We start from the raw sequence: 27761 nt of genomic DNA, 5'->3' as shown, positions 1-27761 counted from the left end.
GCCAAAAACTTAGTTCCTTGTTAGCCATTGTTCCAGATAATGTTAAGTCATCCCAGATCCTGGGGGAATGGCTCTTTTACCAACAAGCCTGCCTGCCAAGCTGCCAACAAAATGCTCTCTACTACCCTATTCTCACTCGAATGCCCCAGCCCTGGGTCTGGCTGTGGAAGAGGAGAGGAGCTTGACAAGCCCTTCCCTAAGGGCAGCCAAGCATCACCATCTCACCTGGCTCCAGGACCACCTGTCTCCCAGCTCACCCCAAAATATCTACAGCTCCTACCAAATGGCATCACAATGTCCGAAATGACATTGTCAGTGATTCCTTTCTCCAGGTAAAGCACTGGTTTCTTACTTAGGGCACCTTACAAAAGATTTTTCTGCATGCCGGGCACTTTACATGAATCAGCTCATTTCATCCTCATAGCAGGCTTGGGAACCTGCGCATTTGCCCAAGATCCCCCAGCTGGGCAGGTAGTGGGTCCATTTTTGGACTTAACTTTGGAGCCCATGCTCTCAACAGCTCCAGCCACAACTAAAAGTGCACCTGGATGCTAACACCAAAGAGTAAATAGATTTATCAGGCACCAAGGGACCTGGCCTAGAACCTTGGGGTTTATTGGAAAAGCAAACACTTTCTTCAAATGAAACCTTAGAGTCATATCTAATATATTACATAGAAATAATGGACATCTCTGCTTGAAGGAGGAAGGGGAGGCAAGGGTCACTCATACATTTATGGTTGGTCCCTTAAGCACCACCATCAGGGGATAGAAAAGTGCACTTTGAAAATTAGTGGCCTGGGCAGACGGGAGGCCCAAGGATCCAGACTCAGAAAACCACACTACCATCCCAGTTCTGCAGCTGTCTGGCTGAGCTGCTGGGTAAAGCCAGGACCCCTCTGTGCCTCTGCTTCCTAATCCTGGGGGTGCTGCTGACATGGAGACTGTACAGGGTAGTAGGAATGCCAGTCACCCTCTCATTTAAAAAGCAACAGGAAAGTGACAGCACCTCTTCACAGCTTGACTGATTGTACTGCACGATAATAGTACTTACATTGACTGATTGTACTGCACGATAATAGTACTTACAAGTACTGAACTCGGGCAGGCATTGTGGTAAGTGATGCTGTCATTTAGTCCCCACCACAGCCCAATGAGCAGGCATCAAGATCCCATTTAACGATTTAAAAAACTAAGGCTCAAAGAGGTTAAAGGAAGTGACAAAGTCAGGATTTGAAGGGTCATCTGTGACACTGTCTTACTGTGACAGAACAGGTTTTAAAGTCCTAACCTTAAGACTGTGAGTAGGTGCCCATGGACCTCCCTGGTCCCCAAAGCAAAGCCTTGGTCCTGGACTGCCTACTCCTGATGACAGGGATTCAGAGCCCTGAAAATTCAGCTGCATGACAAGAGTGAAGAGCACTAAGGGATTCCCAAGGGGCCCAAGGCTCAGGAGGGACTTCTCTTTACAGAGGCAATCCCATTTGGACAGCAACTCATGGAGAAAGACACAGAAATTCCCAAACTCAATATGAGTTAGGTAAAAAAAACTCTGCCAAAAAGTCAGTAGAATACCAGATAGTTGTGGTAGATGTATAATCCTCAGAAACAGACACAGAGGCAGACACCTCCCTATAAAAAGGGAAGAGTCCAGAAAGCTAACCCCAGGCCTGTCTTGAAGCCCACCTCTTAGAGAGTACTGCCTCCTGTTTTATGCTTTGGCAATAATAACGATCCACTCATTCCAGCAAAATCTCTCAATAAAGATCTATGTAGCATGACTGGGGCCAGGTCATGTGTTTGTTATCAGGAACCCCAAACTGGGCTCACGGCCTGGTAGGCAGAGGATCATTTCATTTCAGATTTAAACTCTCAGTGGTGGACGAACTGGATCCCCGCTGTCATTGCCCACCATGATCTCATTCCAAGACTGCCACAAGATTGCAAATTGTCTTCCTCCTTCTGCCCTTTCTCCTGCAGCCCACTCTGCACACTCTGAGCTCTTTCTGAAACCTATGCCAGGCTGCATCACTCCTCTGCTCAAAACCCTCAAATAGCTTCCTATCACACCTAGATCAGCATCTAAACTGTTTACATGGCCTACAAGTCCCACGGGATCTGTCCCTTCTGGGACCATATCATCATTCACATCACTCCAACTACACTGGCCTTGATTTTGTCCTTTAAATGCAGCAATCCTGTTCGCATCTCAGGGCCTTACCCTAACTGTTCCCTCCACTTGGATCACCCTCCTGCCAGATGTATAAATGGCACCACTTAGGACTCAACTCCGGTGTCTCCAGGGTTGGTTTAGTTCACAAGGTCTCCAAGGGTAGCCATTCCCACTGTGATAGAGCACCCAGATGCCTAAGCTGGGCAATGGCAGATTGCAGTTGATATCTCCAGGCATTTTCACAAGGATTACCCTAGTCAGTCCTCCCAAGGTCTCCTAACCCCATTTTACAAGCTGAGACTCAGAGAGATAAATTCCTCACCCAGGTCACACAGAAAGTTAATATCAGAGGTGGAATTGGAATCCAGGGTTTTGGACGGTAAGTATAGAGCCTCACCTGGGCACTTGACTGTTATTGATAATGTCCTTGGGGATCAGATGGGGATATATGGGATGGATTGTTACCTATGAACAGCCTACCCCAAAGGTCAACTAAAGAACTGAGGTCAATCTGTGAAACTATCTCTAGTGAAGGACCATAGCACTCCATCACATTTTACTTCTGTCACCTGTGTGGATGACAACTGCAGCTGACCCATGACCAGGAGGCAGAATCAAGATGCTAAATGTAGGCTGGGAGCAAGTGGCTCTCTGGGAGACCAAGGTGAGTGGATTGCTTGAGCTCAGGGGTTTGAGACCAGCCTGAGCAAGAATGAGACTCCATCTTTACTAAAAACAAAAAACTAGCTGGGTGTGGTGGCAATCATCTGTAGTCCCAGCTACTTGGGAGGCTGAGACAAGAGTATCGCTTAAGCCTAGGAGTTGGAGGTTGCTGTGAGCTGCGACGCCATGGCACTCTACCCAGAGTGATAGCTTGAAGCACTGTCTCAAAAAAAAAAAAAAAAAAAAAGAACATTGACAAATGGACACATGATCCAGGGGGAGTGCTCGGGTTGGCAAAGGGACAGAAAACAACAATTTTAAAAGCCTCAGTTTTCTCCTCTGTGAAATGGGGCCAATAGTTAGTTATTGGCCCTTCTTCATAGGATTGCTGTGAAGATTAAATGAGTTATTACACATAAAATGCTTACAACATTGCAGGGCACTCTATAAGCATTTATAAGTCTTTGCTATTATCATTATTATTGCTTTTACTATTATTATTACCTCCCTGAACTGAAAGTAAGCTCCTCTGGTTATAGACAGAGTTTGGTCTTCCTTCACATCCCCAGCAGTCAGCCCCTGGCACACAGCAGGTGCCTGCTAGGGCCTGAATATTTGTGTCCCTCTAAAATTCATACGTTGAAACCTTAATCCCCCAGGAAATGGTATTTGAGGTGGGGCCTTTGGGAGGTGATTAGGTCCTGGGAGCAAAGCCGTCTGAATGAGGTAAGTGCACTTATAAAAGAGGCCCAAGGGAGATTGTTCATCCCTCCTACCACGTGAGGACACAGCAAGAAGGAATAGAATCTCACTAGACATAGAATCTGCTGGCTCCTTGATATTAGATTTCCAAACCTCCAGAACTGTGTGAAATACATTTCTTCTGTTTATCATTTTATTTCAACTAGTTTATGGTGCTCTTGTTACAGCAGCCTAAACAAAGACAGTGGCCAACACATATTCATTGAATCCAAGTTATATGGAGACACATATCAAGTTGCCCCAAAGAAGATCATTCCAAATACTAAGAGATGAACCATCACTCCCAGATGGTGGTAAAATGTTAAACAGGCTGAGGTTGCTCAAAAATAGGCTGAGCACTCTGGCAGGGACATCTGGGCGTGGTGGCTGGGGCCACATGTGTTGCAGGTGGTGTGGGGAAATTGGCAGACACCCTGAGAGTCTGTGATTTCCATCTCCTCCCTTCCAAGGGGCCCTCAGCCAGGACAGCCATCTGCAAGGTAAGCGAGGGGCAGGGATCACTGCCCTCCTTTTCACGTGGGTACCAGGAGGGGCTCCTTATTATGTGCCCCTTTCCCAGCTTCAGTGTTTCTGGGACATTTCCCGCCTCGCCCTCCTGCCTTCCTCAGGACATGCAGAGGCCCTGGAAGGCACTGATGCAAATAGCGCTCAATTTTCTGGGCTAAAATTACATCTTGAGTCAATTTTCATAAGATGTGGTGACAGATTTAGGTGCTGGGAAGATGGAGCTTTCTCAGAAGGCATAAGAATGACCTAAACAGTTAAAACCAGCTGAAGCCCGGCAGCCAGGGGCCACAGAGCAGCTTTCATCCTTCCGGGATCAGCTCATCTGCAGCCTTGTGTAAATCCATGTCTGGCCCTCCTGGAGAAACTGCTGCTGTGCCTGCACTTGACTCCTCCGATCATGGGATTATTATCTCTCAGCCAATATTCTGGTAACAAAGAGGAGATCTGCTCCCAAAGGGAGAAACTAGCAGATGTAGTGGTGGGAACTGGCTTTTTATTTGCAAGGGCAGTCTTCCCTCCTGGGGTAGCTCCATAGACACTGATCTCTGCCTACCTTCTTTCCCTTCTTCTCTCCTTCCTTCCTCCCCCACTCCTTCTCTCCCTTACTTCCTTTGCCTCCCTCCTTCCTTTTGTAGAGATAGGGTCTTGTTATGTTGCACAGGCTGGTCTCAAACTTCTGACCTCAAGAGATCCTCCTGCCAATTGCAAGAGGGACTTTACCTAACAATTGCAATCAGTGTAACTGGCTTATTGTACCCTCAATGAATCCCCAACAATAAAAAAAAAAAAAAAAAGAGATCCTCCTGCCTCAACCTCCTGACCAGCTGGGATTTTTCTTTAAATTCTCCAATCCTGATATTTTCCTCTGTGGGTCACACAGAGAATCAAGCAAAGAAGTAGGGCTTCTCCCTCCCATCCCTAGTATGTTTCAATGCATCTTCCCTTCTCCAGAAGTAGCTCTGTCATTTTCCCTCCTAGAGTCCGGGCATGGGTCCTGATCACTTCTCATAAACAGAATCAGTGTTCTCTAGGAATGCTGTGATGCCAGCTGTCCTCAGCCCGACATCCATGAACTCTCTTCTGCTGGCTCTTTCTATATCTGGCCAGCCTTAAACTCTAAAAGCCAGCCATGCTCATCTGCTTGCTGTCTGTGTGACACAGTCTCCATTTGCCCCTCTAGTCATGCTCCCACCTTGTCCACTTGGCTCTGTGCCCAGGGAGGCTGACCTGAGGGGACTGCATCCCTGGTCCCTGGCCACTGGTCTTCTAGTGAGGTTCCACCAATGGCAAAGAGCCGCAGGAGATCAGAGGGTGGGATCTCTTCAGTCCTTGTATAGTTGCCTGAGTTGGCTGTGTTCCTCCACTTAGTCCCCTGCTTTTCTCTAGAAGCCCCCTTGGGGCTCCAGAAATCCTCTCCCCCCTTACCTCCCCAGGCCTAGAGTAATAATGGCTTCCCACTATTACCACCATGTGATTCAACATTCCTCACCAATTTCCTTAAACTCCACTCACCCTTTATTACATCCCTGCACAATGCAGGATCGAGGCTGATTTGCTTGCTCCCTCGGCCTCCCTCTGTGTCTTTGCTTATGCCACCACTCTTGCTACCAAGCCCTTGTGCTCTGTCTTTAAGCTTCACTGAAACTCAATTTGACTCAGTTCCTCCTGGGAGACACTCCTATTATCCTGGGGTCTAGCACCCTGATTCCATAACCTGAGGCCAATCCTGCCTTCTTTCTAGAACAAAAAAAAGGCTGAGCCAGATGATCCCTGAAGTTCCTCCTGACGCGACCCTCTGCCCCGACATGTGCCCCTTAGGCAGATGGCTTCTGTTTAGATTCAAACTCCATTAAAGGGTGGCGCCTATGGCTCTAAGGAGTAGGGCACCAGCCCCATATGTTGGAGGTGGTGAGTTCAAACCCAGCCCTAGCCAAAAACTGCAAAAAACAACAACAACTAAAAACTCCATTTAAAAAATCCAATGACCTGTCAAAATGCTTTAGCTGAATATGGCCTTTTGGCTGTAACTCTCCCTTTCTTGAACTCCCATTTTATTCCACCCTTCTCACTATTTCCTGTTAGGATTATTTTCACACCTGCATCTTCCCTTCCGGGCTGCACACCCTCTTGTTCTGACTCTCAGTTTCGGTGAATCTCTGTTCCTCTGACTATCTCCCCTTATTCTCCAGCCAGGCACTTCATAAATGCTCACCACTGCAAATACTGACTGAAATGGGGGAGTGACCAGTAAGGCCCCAAACATTGGATGGTGCCCTACACTGAACGATAGCCACTGAGCATTCATTGCTCCCAGGCACTTCTTGTTTCTCTCTCACCACAGGCCTATAAATTAGTAGTAACCCCCAGATGACAGATGTGGAAACAGGTGCAGAGAGGTCAAGTAACTTGCTGTAGGCCCCAACTCCAGGGAGGGCTGGAGCCGGGAGCCAAGCACAGGAGTGTCCACATCCAGTCCACTATCTTCCCTCCTCTCCACCCTGCAGGTAACTGCAGTAACAAGATGCAACCTGCACAATCAGGGACCCTGAACCAAATGGAGACAAGCCTCAAAGATAGAATGCAATCAAACAGCTCGCCAAGCAGTGCCCTTCTGAAGAGGCCCTTCCAGACTTCCCTTAATGAATCACTAAGACATCAGCACATTCCTGGTTTCTATGAAGCGCAGCCAAAAGGCCTCAAAAGTAATTAGTTCACTTAAGTAGGCTAAACGTTCCCCTAGCAATCTGGTTTATGCATTAATTGTTTTAGAATCTTGGAGAGGGTGAAAAAGTAAACTTTCACGGAGCCCCTGTGGAAATGTTTCTCACATGCTTTATGGATGAAATTCACCCCACTTCAGCTTCTTTGTCCTACCAAGTCAGGGGAGGTGGGGTTGGAGCAGGGCAGGGGATGTTCCAGCCAGGCCCAACACATGGAAAAGAGGTTTGTTAATGAACTCTGAGTTACTGATGGGTTACTGGCTATTCTCATGTCATCTGGGAGTCCCCACCAGCGCCATGGGCTCCCACCATTGATCATTTTGTGCACCATCATCCTTCCTTCCCCTTTCCCTGGACCCTGGGCACAGGCCTGTGTCCTTCTGCTTTTGAGAGCTGCCTCCATCCTCTTGGCTATTGGGGCTTCCCTCTCTCTGGAGACCCCACACAGGTCTCCATCTGGGGCCCACAGCTTCCCCTCAGTGTGGGTGGAGATGGGCACAGGGTGGGGCTGCCAAGGCCAATGGGGCCATAGTCCCCAGCAAATCCCTTCTGACCTCGTTCTTGCACCTCTTCTGTCACCAGGCCCAAGTTCAATCTTCAGGCAGCTCAGGCAGCTGAAGGCCACAGGAAAGAAGCTGTAGCTCTGAGACCCAGCGTGCTCACCCCACCTCCTTGCCGGGGAAGGAAACAACAATCCTCCCTCCAGACTTCTACCTTGTCTTTGTTCAGCCAGACCCTCTTCTCCAAAAGAAAGGAGAGACAGCTCCTGTTGTTATTCAAACAGGAGCCAGGGACTACCAGGACCTCTCATCCCAAGGAAGTTCCCCCATTTTCTTCATGGGACCGGAAAACTGTCCCAAGGGAGCTCAGCCAGGAAGGCACAAGGCAGAGGTGAGTGTGCAACAGCATCCACCGCGTCCTTGTCAGTCTCTGTATGCCCAGCTCCCTTTAGACATTTACTGTGTGCTGGGCACTGTTTTCAGTGCTCAGAATGTAGCAGTAAAAAGCAGAGGAAAATCTCTTTTCATGTCCTGTGGAGCTGACACAGGATGAACAATATAAGTAAATAAACCAGAGCATGATAGATGGTGAAAAGTCGATACAGAGAAAATAAAAGCAGGGAAGGGGAGGAAGAAGAGCTGGAGAAGTTGGAATGTTAGATTGGGTGGCCAGGGGAGGCCTCCACAGGAGGACATCTGTCAAGATCTCGGGACAGTGTGGAGGAGTCACATGGACATGTGGGAAGAGAGTATTCCAGTTAGAAGGAACAGCCAGTAAAAAAGCCCTGAGGCTAGAATGACAGCAGGGAAAGGAAGTCTCATTATATGGGGCTCCAGAGAGCATCAGAGGGACTATGGTTTTGCAAAATGGGAGCTACTTAGGGCTATGAGCAGAGGATGGACAGAATTTGACTTCAGTTTTCACAGGATCCCTCTGGCTGCAGGGTGGGGAGACCACCCACCCTAGGAGACCCCATTTACCTACAAATGGCTCTGTGACTCTTGGGAGTGGGCCCTTTTTTGTTTTTGTTTTTTTTTTTGAGACTCCGTCACCCTTAGAAGAGTGCATGGTGTCACAGCTCACAGCAACTTCAAACTCTTGGGCTTAAGCGATTCTCTTGCCTCAGCCTCCCAGTACCTAGGATTGCAGGTGCCCACCACAACACCTGGCTAATTTTTGTTGCAGTTTGGACGAGGCTGGGTTTGAACCCGCCACCCTCAGTATATGGGGCCGGTGTCCTACCCACTAAGCCACAGGCACCGCCTGGGAGTGGGTCCTTTAAGTCTGCCCTTACTCACATTCTCTATCACAAGGGACAAAAGGCACACGGAGTGGGAGTAAAGAGGAATGAGACAGGGCTGGAAAAGGAGGCCAAGCTGAGATATGGGGGTCTTGGAGGCCAGGCTAAGGAGATGGGACTTAATTCAAGGCAAAAGGGAAATCATTGACAGTTTCTGAGCAGGGAAATCCCCTAAATGAAGCCGTGTTCCCATTAGTCAGAAATAATGTGAAGAAAGGCTCCTGTGGACAGAGCAAGGAGCTAGAGGGTACTAATGCCTCACCAGATAAGGAGCTGGGCTCTCTCTGAATCCCCCAAGACTGGGGTTGAGCAGGGCTGTGTTTTCTCCTCAGACTGGGGCTCCCCAGGGATAGGGCCTTGTGTCCCTCAGACTGGGGCTCCCCAGGGACAGTGTCTTATATCCCTCAGACTGGGGCTCCCCAGGGACAGAACCTTGTGTCCCTCAGACTGGGGCTCCCCAGGGACAGGGCCTTGTGTCCCTCAGACTGGGGCTCCCCGGGGACAGGACCTTGTGTCCCTCAGACTGGGGCTCCCCAGGGACAGGGCCTTGTGTCCCTCAGACTGGGGCTCCCCAGGGACAAGGCCTTGTGTCCCTCAGACTGGGGCTCCCCAAGGACAGGGCCTGTCTCCCCTCAGACTGTGGCTCCCCAGGACAGGGCCTTGTCTCCCTCTCAGATTTAGGCTTCCTGAGAGCAGACACCATCGGTTCCACCTTCATTCTTTTCCTGGAATACTAGGAACATTATCTACCCTTTTCACATCTTTGTAGCCTTCAGGGGGGCTTAGATCCTAAAGTTAGAAATATGCCCGGGATAGGTCCAGAGTTAGAGACAGACAGACAGTTGGACAGGTGGACAATCAGGGAGACTGGTGTTTCTGGTGTGGGCAAGGGACTGTACCTACCTCCCGCCACTGCTTATTCTCCATCCCTTGAGTATACATGACGCACACTGGGAGGAAAGGAGAAAAAATGGGTTAATACCCCAAGCCAGGAAGACAGTAGAGGTCCCAGATAGGGAGGGTCCTGGATGGGCAGGTGCCTCCGAACCTCCAGCCTGGGTAACAGAGTTGGGTCTGGGGAGGTGTGGAAGTGTCTCCTGAGTGGCTGGAGTCTTGCTAAGTGGGTCTATTAGTCTGACTCCAAACGCGGCCCTTAAGAGTTCTAGATGCACTAATTGGAGAGTAGTGGGCTGAGAGATAAGCACAAGTGTGTCCAGAAAGACAACCTTTGGGAAGAGTTTCAAAGGCCATTTGCTTCTAGGCCAGAGCAAGGGTCTAAGGTGTGAGTCAAGTAGACAGGCATGATGGAGGACAGGATGGCAGGGATGTGACAGGGACAGGATTGGAAATCCACATTGTTCCTTTACAGCCCAAAGCAATCTCATGAGGCTTATTGTTATCATCAGCCCCACTTTACTGATGGGGAAACTGGGGCTCAGAGGAGGCCAAAGACCTGTCCAAGGTCACATACTTGGGCAGTACTGCTGATGGCTACAACCCTGGACTCCAAAATAAGTGATCATCCCACAGACCACAGCCAATCATAGTTTTTTTTTTTGTTTTGTTTTTTATTGATTGTTGGGGAATCATTGAGGGTACAAAGAGCCAGGTTACACTGCTTGCATTTGCTGGGTAAAGTCCCTCTAATAATAGTGTCCCCCAATCAGAGCTCTTTTTTTTTTTTGTAGAGACAGAGTCTCACTTTATGGCCCTTGGTAGAGTGCCATGGCATCACACAGCTCACAGCAACCTCCAACTCCTGGGCTTAAGCGATTCTCTTGCCTCAGCCTCCCGAGTAGCTGGGACTACAGGCGCCCGCCACAACACCCAGCTATTTTTTGGTTGCAGTTCAGCCGGGGCCGGGTTTGAACCCGCCACCCTCGGTATATGGGGCCGGCGCCTTACCGACTGAGCCACAGGCAATCAGAGCTCTTAAATGGATGAGTTTCCCTGTGACTGCGACCTCTGGCCCCAGATACCCTAACCCCTCCAACCCTCTCTGTTGTGGCCTGGAAGGGTCACGCCCCAGTTCTGTTTCTCCAGACACTATTGGTGAATATTAAACGGGCTTGCCACTCTTGAAACAGAGAGCCTGGCACATAGTTAGCACTCAATAAGTGTTCCGCTAAGTGTTCCAGCTGTGATTAGTCATAACAGTGTTGCTATTATTATTAGTGTTTATTGTCAGAGCAGGACTTACGTGGGTCAGACTTGGAAAACATATCTTTGTCCAAGAGGTTCCTGAAAGAGGGGGAGAGAAAAGGGGTTAGCAAGGAGGGCAGCAGTCAACCTCAGGAGATTTGCGCTGTTACTGAGAGTAGAGGCTGCCTCTGGTCTGGCCTCAGGCAAAACAGGAAGAGAAGGGGCTCCTTCCCCAAACTTCTATTAAATTCCATTATAAGCCAGGCACTGGGCGGGTCCTGAAGGCTCTTCAGCCCCACCTCTCTACTGTGTGAGGGGCTCCCTCCCACCCACCCACACCATCACCATATCCTGGGTAGGTACCCTGGTGCCCTAGATCCCATAGCTGCTTATTTTCGGTCACTCTCAAATCCTAAACTGCTTAATGTTTTAGCCCTTTCTAGAAACTCTTTGATTACTTCTCCAACTCTCAAAAATATATAATAAAATAAAGCAATCAAAACTTATCCATCTAGTCTCCCATTCACTCTACTTGCAGCCAGTTTATTCAATGGTCCCATCTATGCTAATGGATTAATGAATTATACCTCCCAGGGGAAGCAGACCCATTTGAACAGGGTCCTTTTGTGGTCAAGGCCAAATCTAACACATGGCCCCAAGATCTGACTGGCAGGCACTGCAGCAAGATGATTAACATGACATTTGAAGACAGAAAGGTCTCTGAACAGGGGTTAAGCCCCACCTGCCCTGCCTCCGAGCAATAACCGCTCCCACTCACTGGACCCCCAAGATGGGTTAGGCAAATATTAGCTCTCAATTTTCACGTTGCTGTGCAAGGTTGGTATTGTCCCATCTTACAGATGTGGAAGTAAAGACGTAGGAAGAGCAGGCAGGTTATGTCCTACTTATCTGGCATCTCTCATTCCACACTGCTCTCATGCCATCAGGAAGCAACTTGGAAGCAGCTCAGCCGGGCAGAAACTCAGGCTCAGGCCAGGAAGTGATTCGACCTCCCTGAGCCTCCATCTGTACAATGGAGCCAGTAGTGGCAGCCTTGAAGGCTGCAGCTGCCCTGCCCATGTCTCCCCAGCCCTCATAGTTCCTGCGCACACCATGGTTTCCTGCTGCATGTGCTTCCTCCAGAGGGCTTTCTCTGGCAGGCTGACTGCAAGTGCTAAAAACTTCATGCTCCCAGGGGTAGCACCCAACCAAAGAAGGGCAGAGCTGGGGGAATAACCACCCAGCTGTCTCACTCCTCCCAGGGGACAGCCCCACCTTGCACGGTCTCCCAAAGGTTCCCGTCAACTGCACCCCAGGGGCCTACCAGGAAACCTGCTCATTAAGGCATCCCAGGCTGGCTCAGTGTTCCCTTCCCTGTACCTAAAGGAGCTCCCAGGAGCCCTTCCTGCTGGCAGCTACTGACTCCCTACCTTTAAAGCCCTAAAGTCCTAACTCTTCCCAACCAGCTTAGCCTTGTCCCACCTTCCTCTCAGAAGTCCCAAGTGGTCTTGTCACCTTCCCCTTCAATCCCACAACCCTCTCCCACTCATGGTACCCTGTGCCCCTTGAACCGCTTTCCCCAGAGAAGAGAAACAATCAACACTCCAGACATCAGAGCTGGATGAAGCCCTCAGGATCATGTTCCACCCTCTCCTTGATGAAGAGGAAATAGAGGTTCAGGGCGGGGCAGGGAGCAGCTATGCCCTACAGCAAGCAGTGTTAGAGCCAGCAAGGTCAAAGGAGGCCATACCCTGAGTCACATCACCAAAGCCTTCAGCAGAGACAGCCTGTCGGGCAATCTGACCCATAGTCAACTCCACAGCCCATGCCCCCACCCTGAGGTGGAGCTGAGGACCAACTGACAGACAGATGCGGCAGCCTGGTGCCAACACATGGTGTCTTTTGATGTGTGAGGAGGCCTCAGATCATGTTCACAAGTCACCATAGTTCCAGTCTCTGAGCAGATTCTCAGCAATGCCCCTGAAAGGGGGTTTCAGATGGACTGCAGAAATCCAGCTCCTGGAAATCTCGTCTCTCTCCCTTCCCCAGCTGTCTCCACATCCAGGGGCCTCTCCCCAAAGTCAGCCTCCCTCAGCTAGCTTTCCTGGACCCCCTAGGCATGCCACCCCTCTGCTAGCCCCCACCAGACCAGATCTGCTCCCAGCAGCTGTTACTTTGGAAACCATCTGATAAACCTCCCAGTCCACTGCAATGAGCATTGGATGAACTGATAAACTGGGTGACTGTGAAAAGTAGGGAGCAGGGGCTACATATACAATGACACTTTTTTTTTTTTTGAGACAGAGTCTCAAGCTATAGCTTGGGATAGAGTGCTGTGGCGTCACAGCTCACAGCAACCTCAAACTCGTGGGCTTAAGCGAGTCTCTTGCCCCAGCCTCCCAAGTAGCTGGGACTACAGGTGCCCGCCACAATCCCTGACTATTTTTTTGTTGTACTTGTCATTGTTGTTTGGCTGACCTGGTCTGGATTCAAACCCACCAGCTCCGGTGTATGTGGCTGACACCCTAGCCGCTGAGCTATAGGTGCCGAGCCATGATGATACATTTAAATGAAGTCGCTAAAGCCAAGGTGGCTGGCTTCTACCTACCTGACCTTCTTACCTTGAAGTGTGATAGGTTGGGTGTCAGAAACATCTATATTGATTTAAACAACGGACAAAATGCCTTAACATCAATGATGACACTACAGTGGTGGAACACGAGGCCCACTGAAGAGCTGTAAAGTAATAAAGGGGGTGGGGTGTTCTCTACTAAAGCAAGTGCTGGTGGTTATCTTTGAATTCTATAATGAAATTCAGTAATTACATAAGCTCCTAGAATATTCAAGCTGGAAAGGCCTCAGAAGTCACCTTTTCCAACTCCTTTACAAATCAACAATGTGAGACTCAGAGAGATAGCAATTGACTCCTCCAGGGTCTGGGTCTCCTCCAAGTTTCAGTCTAGAACTCTGCTTTAATCATGTCTGGGCTACTGAGAAAGAGAGTGAGACCCTGGAATTTCAGCCGTGTGTGTGTGTTTGTACACTGCCCAGTTCCCAGCTGGGCCAGAAGCACACAGCTGGACTAAGGACCCAGATTGAGTCCTGGGACAGGGATTACCCTGGCAATCAGCATCCAAATGATTGGGTTAATACAAACCCTCTCTACTCCTTTCTGCTGAAATTATTCTCATCATCCTTCCAGACCATTTCCATCCTTCCTCCTTGATTTTGCCATTCCTTGACACTGACTGACAACCATTTCCTCTCTTCTCTCCTGGGCTCTCTCTGGCCTGACGCATGCAATCCTTTCACTAACACGACCCTGTTATGGTACTCAACACACTCTGGGCTGCAAAATTATGGGTGCATCTGTCTCTCCCACTGGCAGTGTGCTCCTCCAGACTCCCCACTCTGCCACAGGCCAGCCTAGCACCTGACTCAGAGTCATGGCTTAGAAAGTTGGATGAAGAAAGAACAAAAGGAATGGCCAGATGTGAAAGCAAAGCTCTTGTCTCTCTGCCTGAGTGGTTCGTGGTCACAATCAGAGACAGCCTGCTTCCTCTTAGCTGTAGCATGTGATGGTTAAGTGCATGGACTCTGCAGTCAGACAAGCTAGGTTCACCTCTCATCTCTGGGCAGGTGGCTTGCCTGCCTTGTGCCTCAGTTTCCCTATCTGTAAAATGGGGCTAAAAATAGTTCAGGGCAACTGTGGAGATCAGATATGTGGAGCATAAGGAACCTAGTCAGGCTTGTCAGACAGAGCAGTCACTGTCGCTCTGGTCTTAGCAGAGCGGTCACTCTCCTGGTAGTTGCTCCTGGTGACGAGGGCAGCACAAGCCATATCCACCCTTGCTGGTCTGGTGCTCCCTTCTGAAGTGCCTGTTGACTCCCTCCCACTGGCCGAGAGCACCCTCCAGCCCCTCCTCAGCCTGCCTGTCTTTTCCTTCCACCATCTCAGCTTTGAGGACTCTCTGTCCCTCACTTACATCCCTGCACCCTACCCCTTCTCTGGTCCTTCACCTTGTCCACACTTACCCCTGTCCAGCCCTCAACCCAACTTCCTGTCCTGACAGAGAGCTCAGGGCCTACTGGGCCTCCCCCCTTGGCCTTGAAATGATGGCATCACACCATGAACAACCGGCCCAACTTCCTGGGGCTCACCCTGATCCCAGAAGTAAAAAGGCAGGTTCTTGGACCCCATTCCCAGAACCTGGTTTTGTAGATTTGGAGCACGGCCTCATTTTCAAGCCATCTTTGAACAGGTGTTCACCTGTCCCCTGCCATGTGTCTCCGATAGTGACTGTCCAAATATCACATGTCGAGACACCTTTGGGCCTCAGCTTCCTCCACTGCAAAGTCAAAGGTGATAACAACATACCCAGTGCAGCACTTCAGGCTCTTCAAGGTAAAGCGCCTTCCCAGCGATCCACCTTCTGAACCACTGAGGACTCCCAGCCTTTGGCGCAGTGAGTTACCTGCCCGCAGGCACATACCCTGAAGCAGCCTGGGGCAGGAGGCCAGGTTTTCTGTCCCAAAGAATTGCCCAAGCCATGATGGCACAGATGAGATCTGACCACAAGTGCTTTTCCTCAAATTTCTGTCTTTGGAGAGCTCAAAGAGAAAATTTTTTTCCATCCAGCAAATTGTATTTTTTCCCCAAAAGAGCATACAACTCTTCCGCTGTCGGCACAGCAGCCTGGAGCGTGCCTTCTTCTGTTCCTTAAATCAGGGATGGGGAAATAGAGCCAAGGGCCCCTTTCTTCCTGTTCACCCTCAAGGAATCATTTCCAATTCAGTGGCAGCAAAGAAATGGTCATCACTGGGCTGCGAGGCCAGAAGCCTCCGAGGCCCAGCCAGGGCAGAAAGCACTGGAAGGAGAAACGATAGCCCCCAGCAGATGCTGCAGGAGAGCCCTTAGTTGACACCTCCCATCTGAGAGGCTTAAGAAAGGTATGGGTAGAATCTGGGATGTTTCAGTGTGAGATGAAGACATGGCCTTGTCCTTGGGGGACCCCAGTTTCAAGAAGACGTGGCCTTGTCTTCAGGGTGCTCCAGTCTGAGGGAAGACACAGCCCTGTCCTCAGGGAGCCCAATTTGAGGGGGAGACACAGCCTCGACCTCAGGGAGCCCCAGTCTGAGGGGAAGAACAACCCTGTCCTCAAGTCCCCCAGTCTGAGTGGGGACGCACATTTGTTCTTGAGCTGAGATGCTGGGTGAACTGATCATCACACATTCCTGGTTGTCTTTAAGCAAAACCCATAAATGCTGCATCAATGCACTCAGCAAAGACTCTGGCTGCAACACAGAAAGAAACACGTTTTCCTGGACCAGGGTCCTTAATGGGGGTCATGGATCTTCTGAAACTGTGAGCAAAATATGACAAATTGTTACATATATATGGATACACTCTTTTGGAGAACTTTTACCAGATTCCCAAAGATATTCATGAGGCTAAAAGGTTAAGAAAAGATGGTTTATCTTCTTTCCAACAACCCACCCTAATCATCCCTCCAACCTAGGGTGTAAGATAGGGATGCTGAGAGCACAGCTTGGAGCTTCATTTCTGGGCCCAACACCCAGCTCTGCCCCTCATCGGCTATATAGCCTTGGGCAAGTCATTTAACTTCTCTGTGATTCAGTATCCCTATCTGTGAAGAAGGAGTAATAATAGTAATAATAGGAGTTTTCGGAGATTAATAGAGTTCATGCATACAAAACAGTGAGAACAGTGGCTGGCACACCCTAAGCTGCAATTCAGTGCCTGGCATACAACAAGTGCTCACTAAAGGCCTGTAGAGACTAAAGATGGCTTTTTAGGAGTGCCCCACATTCTCCCTGCCCTGCTCCATAAGGCCTGCCTATGGCAGGACCTGAACACCTACACACCCTGGCCCACCACTACCCATCTGGCTATACATAGTAGAGCCTTCCTTGAGGGGAGACTGGGGCCAGTAAGCCAAGGTCAGGTAGAAACATGTATCCTGATGGTCCCACAGAGACCCCAGGACTTAAGGAAACTGCCAGTATCACTGTATTTCTCTGTGGAGCAATTCAACACCAAGTATCTGGCAAGTGGGGTGGGAGAGGGATGATACAATTGGTGCTCAGTCCTCTGCGAGGTATTTAACCTGCAACACCCTATTTACCCTACATATCAATCCCAGGAGGTAGATGTCACTGCCATGCCACAGGCAAGGTTTAAAAGATGTGCCAGTGTCATCAGGCTTGTCAGGAAGTGTGCTAAGTTCTGAACTCTGAAGCTCATCTGGAGGTGCCAAGGGGAGCGCCTACATTACCAAAACCTAGGGTCTCCCAAAATTCCATCTGGGCCAGCAGTGCCCCCTGATGTCCTCACTGCCCTGGATCCTGCCCCCAGCTGCTCAGAGCTGCTCACAAACGAACGACTGAAGAGGAGAACTGGAGGGTTTCCCATCTCCTCCCACCCAGCTCTCCAACCTAAAGGCAAAAGACACTGGAGCAAAGCAGGAGGGTGCTGGGGAGGAGAGGACCCTTGGCACCCAGCCCCTGGCACTCACCTCTCTCCCCTTTCGGATCCCATGTGCACTGTCTCCCTGCCAAGCAACCTCACCCAGGTCTAAAAAGCAATTTTCATTTTGCTTAAGGAGCACTCCTTCCTGGGGCTATTTGCATTATTATTATTAATTACCGTAATAAGTGTCCCTCCCATACTGCATGGCCAAGGGAAGAGAGCATGAGCTCCGACCTTGGAAGCATCCAAGTTGGAATCCCCACACACAGCCACATGGTAAAACTCCATGACCCTGGTCAAGCCACCTCGACTCAGCTTCCTCATCTGTGCACGAGGTCACGCACCTGCCTTGTGGAGTTGTTGTGAAGCCAGTAGCTTAAAACAAAACTGTGGAAAGTGTGCTCATTTTTCTCACTCCCTTGTGCCCCGTCCTGTCCCATCCATCAAGTTTTCTTTTTTTGTAGAGACAGAGTCTCACTTTATGGCCCTCCGTAGAGTGCAGTGGCCTCACACAGCTCACAGCAACCTCCAACTCCTGGGCTTAAGCGATTCTCTTGCCTCAGCCTCCTGAGTAGCTGGGACTACAGGCGCCCGCCACAACGCCCGGCTATTTTTTGGTTGCAGTTTGGCCGGGGCCGGGTTTGAAACCGCCACCCTCGGTATATGGGGCCGGGGCCCTACCGACTGAGCCACAGGCGCCGCCCCCATCCGTCAAGTTTTAAAGGTTTCTCCTTCAAAACACCTCCCCGAACTGTCCACTCTTCCCCCTGCCACCATGGTCTCTCACTTGTAGGCTGCCTCCTGCAGTGGTCTTCTGCCTGGCAACGTGCTTCAGTGCCTCATGTCCCCACTCCCTTACTGATCCACTCTCTTCACAGCAATCAGGAAATTTTCTTTAAAGGTCAATCAGAATTCCTATTTTAACACCTTCTGCCCAACTGCTGTTAAAATAATAAATTAAACTCCTTAGCACGGCCCACAGGCCATGATCTCCACACACACACCCCGTTTCTCTCTGACCTCATCCTCCTCTGCTCCCCCATCTCTCACTCTGCCCCAGCCACACTGGTCTCCCTGCAATTTCACAAGCATCCCAAGGTCTTTTCTTTGCACTTGTTCTCGCTTCCTAATTACCTTTCCTCCAGATCTTCCTTTATCTCAGCTCAAATGTCACCTGCCTGTCCTGTCTAAACTTCCCCAACAGCCACAAACTTCATTTACTTTTTTTGAGACAGAGCCCTGTAGCCCTGGGTAGAATGTCATGGCATTATAGCTCACAGCAACCTCAAGCTCCTGGGTTCAAGCAATCCTTTTGTCTCAGCCTCCTGAGTAGCTGGAACTACAGGCACCTGCCACAACACCCGGCTAGTTTCCTTACTTTTTTTTTTTTTTTTTTTGAGACAGAGTCTCACTCTGTCGCCCCTGGGTAGAGTGCCTTGGCATCATTGTAGCTCACAGCAATCTCAAACTCTTAAGCTTAAGTGATCCTCTTGCCTCAGCCTCCCAAGTACCTAGGACCTACAGGTGCCCACCACATCGCCTGGCTAGTTTTTTAGTAGAGACGAGGTCTCCCTCTTGTTCAGGCTGGTCTCAAATTCCTGAGCTCAAGCAATCCACCTACCTTGGCCTCCCATAGTGCTAGGATTACAGGCGTGAGCCACCATGCCTGGCCTAGCCACAAACTTATTTTCAGAGCACTTACCCCTATCATTATTTGCTTCATAAAAAAAAAAAAAACTGTGCACATTTGTTTATATTCCATCTCTGCTTCATGTGAGTTCTATGAAGGAAGAGTTTGCCTGTCTTCTTCATCATTATATCCCCAGCACTTAGAATTGTGCCTGGCAAGACTCTCAATAGCAAATGAAGATCAGTACCAATTATCAAATGAATAAATGGGTCACTAGTGCTCAGTTACTGGTACCTGTTATGATTAATCTTAGCATGTTGCAGTTTATATAGAATTTCACATATTTAATCTCTTTTGTCTTCATAACAATCCTAGAGGATGTGGCTAGGACCAGTATTTTCCACCATTTTACAGACAGAGACTGAAGTTGGAGAACTCAAATGACCTGGCTGAGATCTCCGAGAAGAAAGCCAGAAACTGCATTGACTTCCAGTGTCCTGCCAGGTTTCTTCCATACCTAAGAGCACAAAGCTCTTCTCTAGGGACCTTTAGGTACCGTGTGAGGCCAGTAGAAAGGGTGTTAGGGGATGGAAGCAATTTACAGTAATGTGAAATTACACTAAGCCTTTATTTCTTGGCTGGCAAACTAGCAGAAAGAGAAGTGGTCAGGGGTCCAGGCAAGCTGCACTTAGAAACTTAGTCCCCCACCATCTAACTCTATCCACTGACCACAGGAAAATCTGAGGAACTAGTCCTCAGAGATGCCAAACTGTAGACCCCTTTTAGCCCTAGGAGCTCAAGTGGCCTATGGGAACATTTGGAAAGCCTTCTTGTGACACTGCCATGGCTGCCCATCTACATAGCAAATATTCCCCATTCTCTTCCTGCTAACAGAATCCACATTAGTTCAGATCTGATAAAGACTCCTGAAGTAAGGAAACATAGGTCCCTGGCCCTAGAATAAGGGTGGACCTGGGACCCAGCTTTGGCCACCAAAATAGAAATGGAAGTTTGTTGCAAGATTTTGGGAGGGATTGTGTGTTTTTCAAATAGAACTTTTAAACGGAAATTTTTGGCTCTACATTTAGCTTCCTGTCTTTGGATATAATTGTGATGCCTGAAGCAGAGGCAGCCATTTTGCACCAATGAGTCCTATCATTTAGATCATGTTTTTCAAACTTCTCTTTTTTGTAGAGACAGAGTCTCACTCTATGGCCCTCGGTAGAGTGCCGTGGCCTCACACAGCTCACAGCAACCTCCAACTCCTGGGCTTAAGCGATTCTCTTGCCTCAGCCTCCCGAGTAGCTGGGACTACAGGCGCCCGCCACAACACCCGGCTATTTTTTGGTTGCAGTTTGGCCGGGGCTGGGTTTGAACCCTCCACCCTCGGTATATGGGGCCGGCGCCTTACCGACTGAGCCACAGGTGCCGCCCTTCAAACTTTTCTTATCTCACAGCACACCTGAACCTATAGTTAAACTTCTTCAGCTCACTTAAATTATTTTGATCAAAACAACAAAAAAAAAAAGGGTAAAAAAAAAGGATATATTTAGTGTGCTTTGAACTTCCTTCAAAAATAATTTAAATATATATATATTTTTTTGAGACAGTCTCACTATGTCACCTTCAGTAGAGTGCCATGGTGTCACTGCTCACAGCAACCTCAAACTCTTGGGCTTAAGCGATTCTCTTGCCTCAGCCTCCCAAGTAGCTGGGATTATAGGCACCCACCACAACGCCTGGCTATTTTTCGGTTGTAGTTGTCATTGCTGTTTGGCGGTCCAGGCTGGATTCAAATCCTCCAACTCTGGCATATGTGGCTGGTGCCCGAGCCACTTGAGCTACAGGTGTCTAGCCTTAAATAATGATCTTTAACAGTTTCGCAGCACACCTAAGATCCACTCACAGCACGCTGGCTGAAAATCACTGATTTAGATGATAGCACAGCACAAAGATAGCTGGGTCCTTAATGGAAAAATGAGCTAAGAAACCAGTCATGAGACAGTCCACTTCCAGATTCATGGTGATCTGAGAAAAATAAATGTATTTTAGGTTTGAATCCACTATCAATCAGACTTTCTGTTATCTACAATCAAAGCGTTCCTAACCCAACCCAACTCCTCTCTGTGCCTCCTCCTGTCTCATTCCCCTGCCTCCTCCCTATCCTTAATTCCTAAAGGTAGGTCATCCCTAGTGATGACCTTGAGTCTGAGCAGGGAGGCCTGAGAGCTGGGAGAGGTTTGGCAAGCTACCATAATATGGTCTGGATGTCATGGAAGGCTAGCTTCCATCCTGTGACCCTCTCTCTCTCTCTCTCTCTCTCTCTGGTTTCTGCTCCCTGGAGGTTTCCCCAGATCAGGGTTTGCCTCTCAGAACCATAGGCATCCCTTAGCAAAGAAGACCTCTTCCCTCCCTGGGGTGAGAAACCACCTACCTCTCTCAGTCACACCTATCATAGCACCCAGGCCTCTACCATGATCCCCATGGAGATATCAACCCCCAACCCCAAGAAGCCCTCAAGGCTTGAAGTCTGAGGGAGCTGGATTTGGACCCTCTACAAAAGTGTACTAGCTGTATAAACTTAGGCAGGACCCTTAACCTCGCTGAGCCTCAATTTCCTCATTAGCAAAAATGAAAAAGATGAAATGAAATGAAATTTCATAGTGTCTTTGTGGGGCTTAAAAGGTATAATAATTGTGGTAGGCAGAAACATAAAATGGCCTTCAAGATTCTGGCCCCTCAATGTACATACCTGTATAATCCTCTGCCCTTGAATGTGGGTGGGACCTGGTGCTGATCAGGTGCTTACCCCTGTGATTACAGTTACTTTACATGAAATTCTGGGGAAAGATTATTCTACTGGCTTTGAAAAAACAAGCTGCCGTGTGAAGGGGCCACATGGCTAGGACCTGGGGTGGCCTATAGGATCTGAGAGTCACTCTGATCTAACAGCCAGCAAGAAAACAGGAATTTAATCTTATAGCCACAAGATATTGAATTCTGCCAAAACCCAGTGATCTTGGAAGAGACCCTGAGCCTTAGATGAGGTCACAGCCTGCTGACACCTTGATTACAGCCTCCTGAGACCCTGAGCAGAGAAGCCAGTTAGTTCATGCTGTGCCTGGACTTCTGACCTACAAATGGTGAATGGCTGTTGTTCTAAGCTACTAGGTTTGTGATTTGTTACAAAGCAACTGGAAGATAATATAATTATCTGAGTTTGAACCATACAAAAAGTGCTATTTGAATAGGTTAAAAATGTTACATATAGGCAATTGGGTACGGTCCAGCCTAATACAGATGTAAATACTTACCCAATCAGTGCCACCGTTAATATTCCTCTGGCTCTATTAAACTGAGTATATTGGCATACTGAATGGTTAAATGGACCTCATTTTCCTACCTCTGGCTTTGATATCTGCCCCACGGTCCCCAGGCCTCCCCATCTCCAAAGCCACCTATCCTCTTTTTGTCACAAAAAAACTCTCAGCAGGTTCACACTCCTTCTGAGAGGTCCACAGCACTGCTCCTGAGGCAGGGCTGCTTCTCAGGCCCCAGGGCAGCAAAATGCCAACTTGAACAGACAGCAACAATATCTCTGGGGCAGAGGCCACAGCTGCCCACCGGCCCCATACCAGCTGGCGGGGAGAGAGCAGCTGCTTGAGAGCTTCCAGCAGGGCTAAGTGATCAGGCTCCCTCTGGACTCTCCCCTCCCATCTTCCCCGAGAATCTGGGTCTCAGGAGGCCACAATGTGGAACTGTGCATTGCTTCTTCAGCAGGACCCTGCCCAAGCACAAAGGTTTCCTGTTATATAAAAAATGCAAATCATTCTTCCTAACTAACATGCTGATAGAGATCCCTGCACCAGACAATGGGTTGCACAGAGACCTGAAAAATAGGGAGACCTTTGGGGAATGGGACACCAGACAGGTAAATTTTGAATGGGTCTGCAGAGTGGCTAAATAAAGACAGGAAAGTTCTAGAACAGACCATCAAAGATTGGAGGAAGGAAGAACTTTTGGCTCAGGGGTGTGTGGGGTCTTTAAAGTCACATTTTCATCTTCTTTTCTTTCTTCTTCTTCTTTTTTTTTGGAGACAGAATCTCACTTTATCACCCTTGGTAGAGCGCATGGCATCACACAGCTCACAGCAACCTCCAACTTCTGGGCTTAGGCAATTCTCTGGCCTCAGCCTCCCAGTAGCTGGGACTACAGGCGCCTGCCACAATGCCCGGCTATTTTTTGTTTGCAGTTTGGCCGGGGCCGGGTTTGAACCCACCATCCTTGGTATATGGGACCGGTGCCCTATCCACTGACCCATAGGCACTGCCCTCTTTTCTTTCCTCTTTTTTTTTAGAGACAGAGTCTCACTTTCTCGCCCTTGGTAGAGTGCTGTGGCGTCACAGCTCACAGCAACCTCCAACTCCTGGGCTTAAGTGATTCTCTTGCCTCGGCCTCGCAGTGGCTGGGATTATAGGTGCCCGCCACAACACCAGGCTATTTTTTGTTGCTGTTTGGCTGGGGCCGGGTTTGAACCCATCAGCCTCCGTATTTGGGGCCGGCGCCCTACCTACTGAGCCATAGGCGCCGCCCTTCTTTTCTTTTCTCTCTCTCTTTTCCTTTATTTCTTTCTTCTTGCACACAGGTCTTGTTCTGCTGTCCAGGCTGTAGTGCAATAACACAATCACAGCTCACTTCAGCCTCAAACTCTTGGGCTCAAGCGATCCTCCCGCCTCAGCCTCTCCATTTGCTAGAATTATAGGTACCTGCCACCACTCCCAAATAATTTTTATAATTTTTTGTAGAGGATGAGGGTATTGTTATGTTGCCCAGGTTGGTCTCGAATTCCTGGCCTCAAGTGATCCTCCCACCTTAGCTTCCCAAAGTTCTGGGATTAGAGGCGCAACACTGTACCTGGTCTAAAGTCATATTTTCTACAATGTCTGCTGATATCAAGTTCCATAAACCAGCTGCTTACCCACTCCCAAAACAACCTCTAAGAATCTCTAGATCTATCAGATCTTCAGGACTCATACAAACCTGGGACCCAAGTATAGACACAGATCTTTATTTACTTCCAGGTGTCAAATAATTGATATCAATCACTATTCATGGATTAATCCATTTAATCCTCCTTACTTGTAAGGATTATGCTTGCTCTACAGATAGGGAAACTGAAGCACAGACAACTTAGGTCGTTTACCTTGGTCACTGGAACAGGGCTGGGATTCAAACCTAAGGAGACAGATGCCAGAGCTCACAGTCTAACCACTGTGTCACACAAAAGAGGCTTTTTAATCTTCAGCTCTGAGGTTACCAAAATTGGTGAAAATAATTGTCTGGGAGTAAACTATAGACTAGCCCAGGACATACTCCACTTGAACATGTCCATCCCATATTGTCATCTGCCTTCAGCAGACTCAGCTGGGCCCCCATGGTGGTCCTCTGCTCTGACTCAGATATGTCCCTGTATCAAGCAGCTCTGTTCACCTTGGAGTGCCTAGAATAGGCATGGGCGGTAGGGCTTCTGAGGTTGCAGGGGGTGCTAGGACCCATCATAAGGAACAGAGGGAGAAGGGAACTGGAAACTAGCGTTTTTTTTTTTTTTTTTTTTTTTTATTGTTGGGGATTCATTGAGGGTACAATAAGCCAGTTACACTGATTGCAATTGTTAGGTAAAGTCCCTCTTGCAATCATGTCTTGCCCCCATAAAGTGTGACACACACTAAGGCCCCACCCTCCTCCCTCCATCCCTCTTTCTGCTTCCCCCCCCCCATAAACTTAATTGTCATTAATTGTCCTCATATCAAGATTGAGTACATAGGATTCATGCTAGCGTTTTTGAGAGCCAGAAATTGCAACTCATAATCTTCCCTGAAATGCTGGCCCCGTGAAATGCTTGCCACCTGAACCCCAGTTGCTCATCTTGAAACCCCTTAGACTTCTCGCCCCACCAGCCCCTCCGTCTGCCCTACTATACCCTGCCTACCAGCAGGTGTCACCTAGATGCTCAGGGCAGGAGCATCACATAGCCTCCACTCCTAAGGCCCTATAGTACTGACCACAAAGTATAGGAGAGAAGGATTTGACTTCTTTTAACTGGTAACCATGTCGCCAACAATATGCTAGGGAAAGTCACTCTGTGCCTCTCTCCCTCCTCCCCACCCTCGTCCTCCTCTCCTTTTTTCCCCCTACTTTCTCCCAACCCCTGACCCGCTTCTGTTCTAGAACCTGAATAAAAGCACCTGATTGGGGCAAAAAGAGCAATCTACAATTTCAAGACCACTCAGATTGCCTTCTCCCCTCCACTTTGTTCCAAATGACTCCTCCCTCTTCATCCCTCTCCACTAAAACCCACTTCTCCACCCTTGGGCTTCCTTGGAGAACAGCAGCAGGCCCCAGGTCAGACCCTCCTCAGGCTGATGGATCACTCCCCTGCAAGGGAATGGAAGCCAGGGTTGGCCCCGGAACCACATCCCCTGAAGACTCAGATGCATCCCAAGGAACTTCTTGTGTGAGAGGTTTGAGTCCTTTGGACACACCTCTACTTCCACAGAGCAAACAAGAGGGACCAAGTGCTACTGCCTAAGGGTTGCTACTTATTAAACACTTACTGTGTGCCAAGCAACTGCAAAGTAGTGTGCTAGGGCTCAGTGCCACCCCCTCAACCCCCACTTCTGCCAAACTACCTTGCTAAACAGGTTTCTCTGTGAGTACATATTGCTTATCGTTTCTACTTGACAAATAGGGTAAACTATGGCTTCAAGTTTGCCCCCAAGTGATGAAGCAGAGGTTCCATTTCAAGAAGCCTAATTCCCAAACCACAATATCACCTGTCTTTTCTCTCCCCTGGAGGAGTGGGTTTGTGAGTCTGATTCAGGGTGGGAATCCCTGAAATGCTTTGGCAGAGGGATGAAGTCAAGTCAAGTCTACACACCTGAGAGTCTTAAGAGGTTTAGTCCTCAGTACACGAGTGACCCGTGGGACAAGCTGAGTAGTCAGGGGCCTAGGGAACACAGAAATAATAGATGGAGCTGGAAGCTGGGTGCGTGGTTCACGCCTGTAATCCTAGCATTCTGGGAGGCTGAGGTGGATGGACTACCTGAGCTCAAGGGTTCAAGACCAGCCTGAGCAAGAACAAGACCCCATCTCTAAAAAAATAGCCAAGTGTTGTGGTGGGCGCCTGTAATCCCAGATACTCGGGAGGCTGAGGCAAGAGAATCGCTTGAGCTATGACGCCACGGCACTCTACCAAGGACAACAAAGTGAGACTTTGTCTCAAAAAAAAAAAAAAAAAAAGGAGCTGGGTGTCTCATAGGATGTGAGAGTGGGGAGCATGAAGCCAGGCCTTTCAGGATGGGGGGACACCAAGTGGCAGAGCTGAAAGAAGAGTGAAATCTGGACAGGGAACAGGCTGTTCAGAGGCTCAGAGGTGGGAAGGATTTCGAGACTACTCAGAAGATGACGGTATGACTGAAGGCTAGGAGGGAGCACCAGGAGCAGGGCTGTGTGTGCAGAAGGGAGGGTGGGCTGTGTCAGCTACCCATGGCTAAGGAGGGGAGACTGGAGCTAATGGGCCATCAAGAATCCCCCAGCAGAGTAACAGCAAGATGCAAATGGCACTGGCAAGGTGCAAATGGTGCTGAGAGATGATTGTGACAGCACAGGGTGTGGGACTAGGGGAGACACTGGGAGCTATCACAGAAGCCTGTGGAGGGCCTGGCTCAGGGGGCAGCTATGTTTGATCCACTAGCCCTCACTCCCACTCACCCACAAGTCTTCAATAGAGAATGCTCCTGAATCCTTCCCTCTTTCATGCCTTTGTCCAGCTTATCTGGCCCTACTCACTCCTCCCTAATGCCACAATTTTGTAATGCAGGGCTGGGGAGGGGGGACGAGGTCACCCCTTTGTGAGGGATGACCAATGAGTGATTTAGAAGAGGATGTGGTAGGTGATTTCGAAGGATAACCAGTCAGAGCTCTGGAAATGCTGTCAGTTATTTGGCTCAGGGAGCTTGGCATCTCTGGGGGAACCTTAAGGGGGCCTATGCCTGGGCCACGGTGCCCCTCACGCTGGCCCCATATACAGTCCTAGAGAGGCAGGGATCCTAGGCCAGCCACAGAGTGACTGCACTAGGGAAGCATCCCCCCTTTGCCACCCAAACCCTCTTACTGCCCAGGGCAGCCTTCCCCTCAGCTGATGGAACCTGGGGGAGATCCAGCTCTTAGAGAAGTCAAGCCCGCCTAATCCTATGTGACATGAGGATTTGGGGGTGGTAACCCCCAAAATACTTCCTCCTCCTTCCCTGCTGGGCTCTAAAATTTCACAGTGTTCTATTCCTTTGGCTTAAGATTTTGGACCCAAGTTATCGGTTTTTTAAATGGTACCTCTTTAAGTTGTTATCATTTATCCACGCCTCAGTATGACTGATTCAATCTGATTCTTTTCCAAGAGTTGATTTTGTCGTTTTTTGGAGGGGAAGGAAAGCTTTAGAATCCTGGGGTCTAGGACAGTGGGTGGGTGAGGGAGGAGAGGATGAGGATGCTGGGGCAAAGAAGAGGAAGAATAAGAGAGGAAGGCACAGGAGGGTGTCGGGGTGGATGGGGCAAATCACTGACTTCTCTATTCGGGGAGGGGATGACCTGCGATAAGCCGAAGGGGAGACCCTGGTGTAGCCTTTCATCACCTCCCTCTGCCTACTCAGGCGTCTGGACCCCTGTTCCGGTATCTTCCTGCCTCTTTGAAGCAACAACCTGAAGTGCAAACTTTCTGGGGTAGGACCCCAGCCTGGCTTGCCATCTTGCGGTCGCCCCCCGCAGCTGGGCAGAGGCTCCTGGCCGAAAGGCAGGGGCGCGTCTTGGAGGAAAGGACAC

General features: G+C 49.2%; 1 protein-coding gene across 4 annotated transcripts in view; it reads right to left on the bottom strand.

The window, feature by feature from the left end:
• Positions 1-27761, bottom strand: part of CPNE5 (copine 5) — a 94546-nt gene that overhangs the window by 65897 nt on the left and 888 nt on the right. For all 4 annotated transcript variants that reach the window (XM_053602851.1, XM_053602852.1, XM_053602853.1 and 1 more), the window contains exons 2-3: positions 10826-10866; positions 9529-9575 (exon numbers count right to left, since the gene is read on the bottom strand). In XM_053602851.1, coding sequence (XP_053458826.1) covers positions 9529-9575; positions 10826-10866 — 88 coding nt within the window. The remainder of the gene's footprint in view (positions 1-9528; positions 9576-10825; positions 10867-27761) is intronic.

The sequence above is a fragment of the Nycticebus coucang genome, chromosome 9 (genome assembly GCF_027406575.1).
Source record: "Nycticebus coucang isolate mNycCou1 chromosome 9, mNycCou1.pri, whole genome shotgun sequence".
NCBI classification, from domain to species: domain Eukaryota; kingdom Metazoa; phylum Chordata; class Mammalia; order Primates; family Lorisidae; genus Nycticebus; species Nycticebus coucang.
Note: the sequence above shows the minus strand (reverse complement) of the source record. Positions and strands in the feature narration are given on the sequence as shown.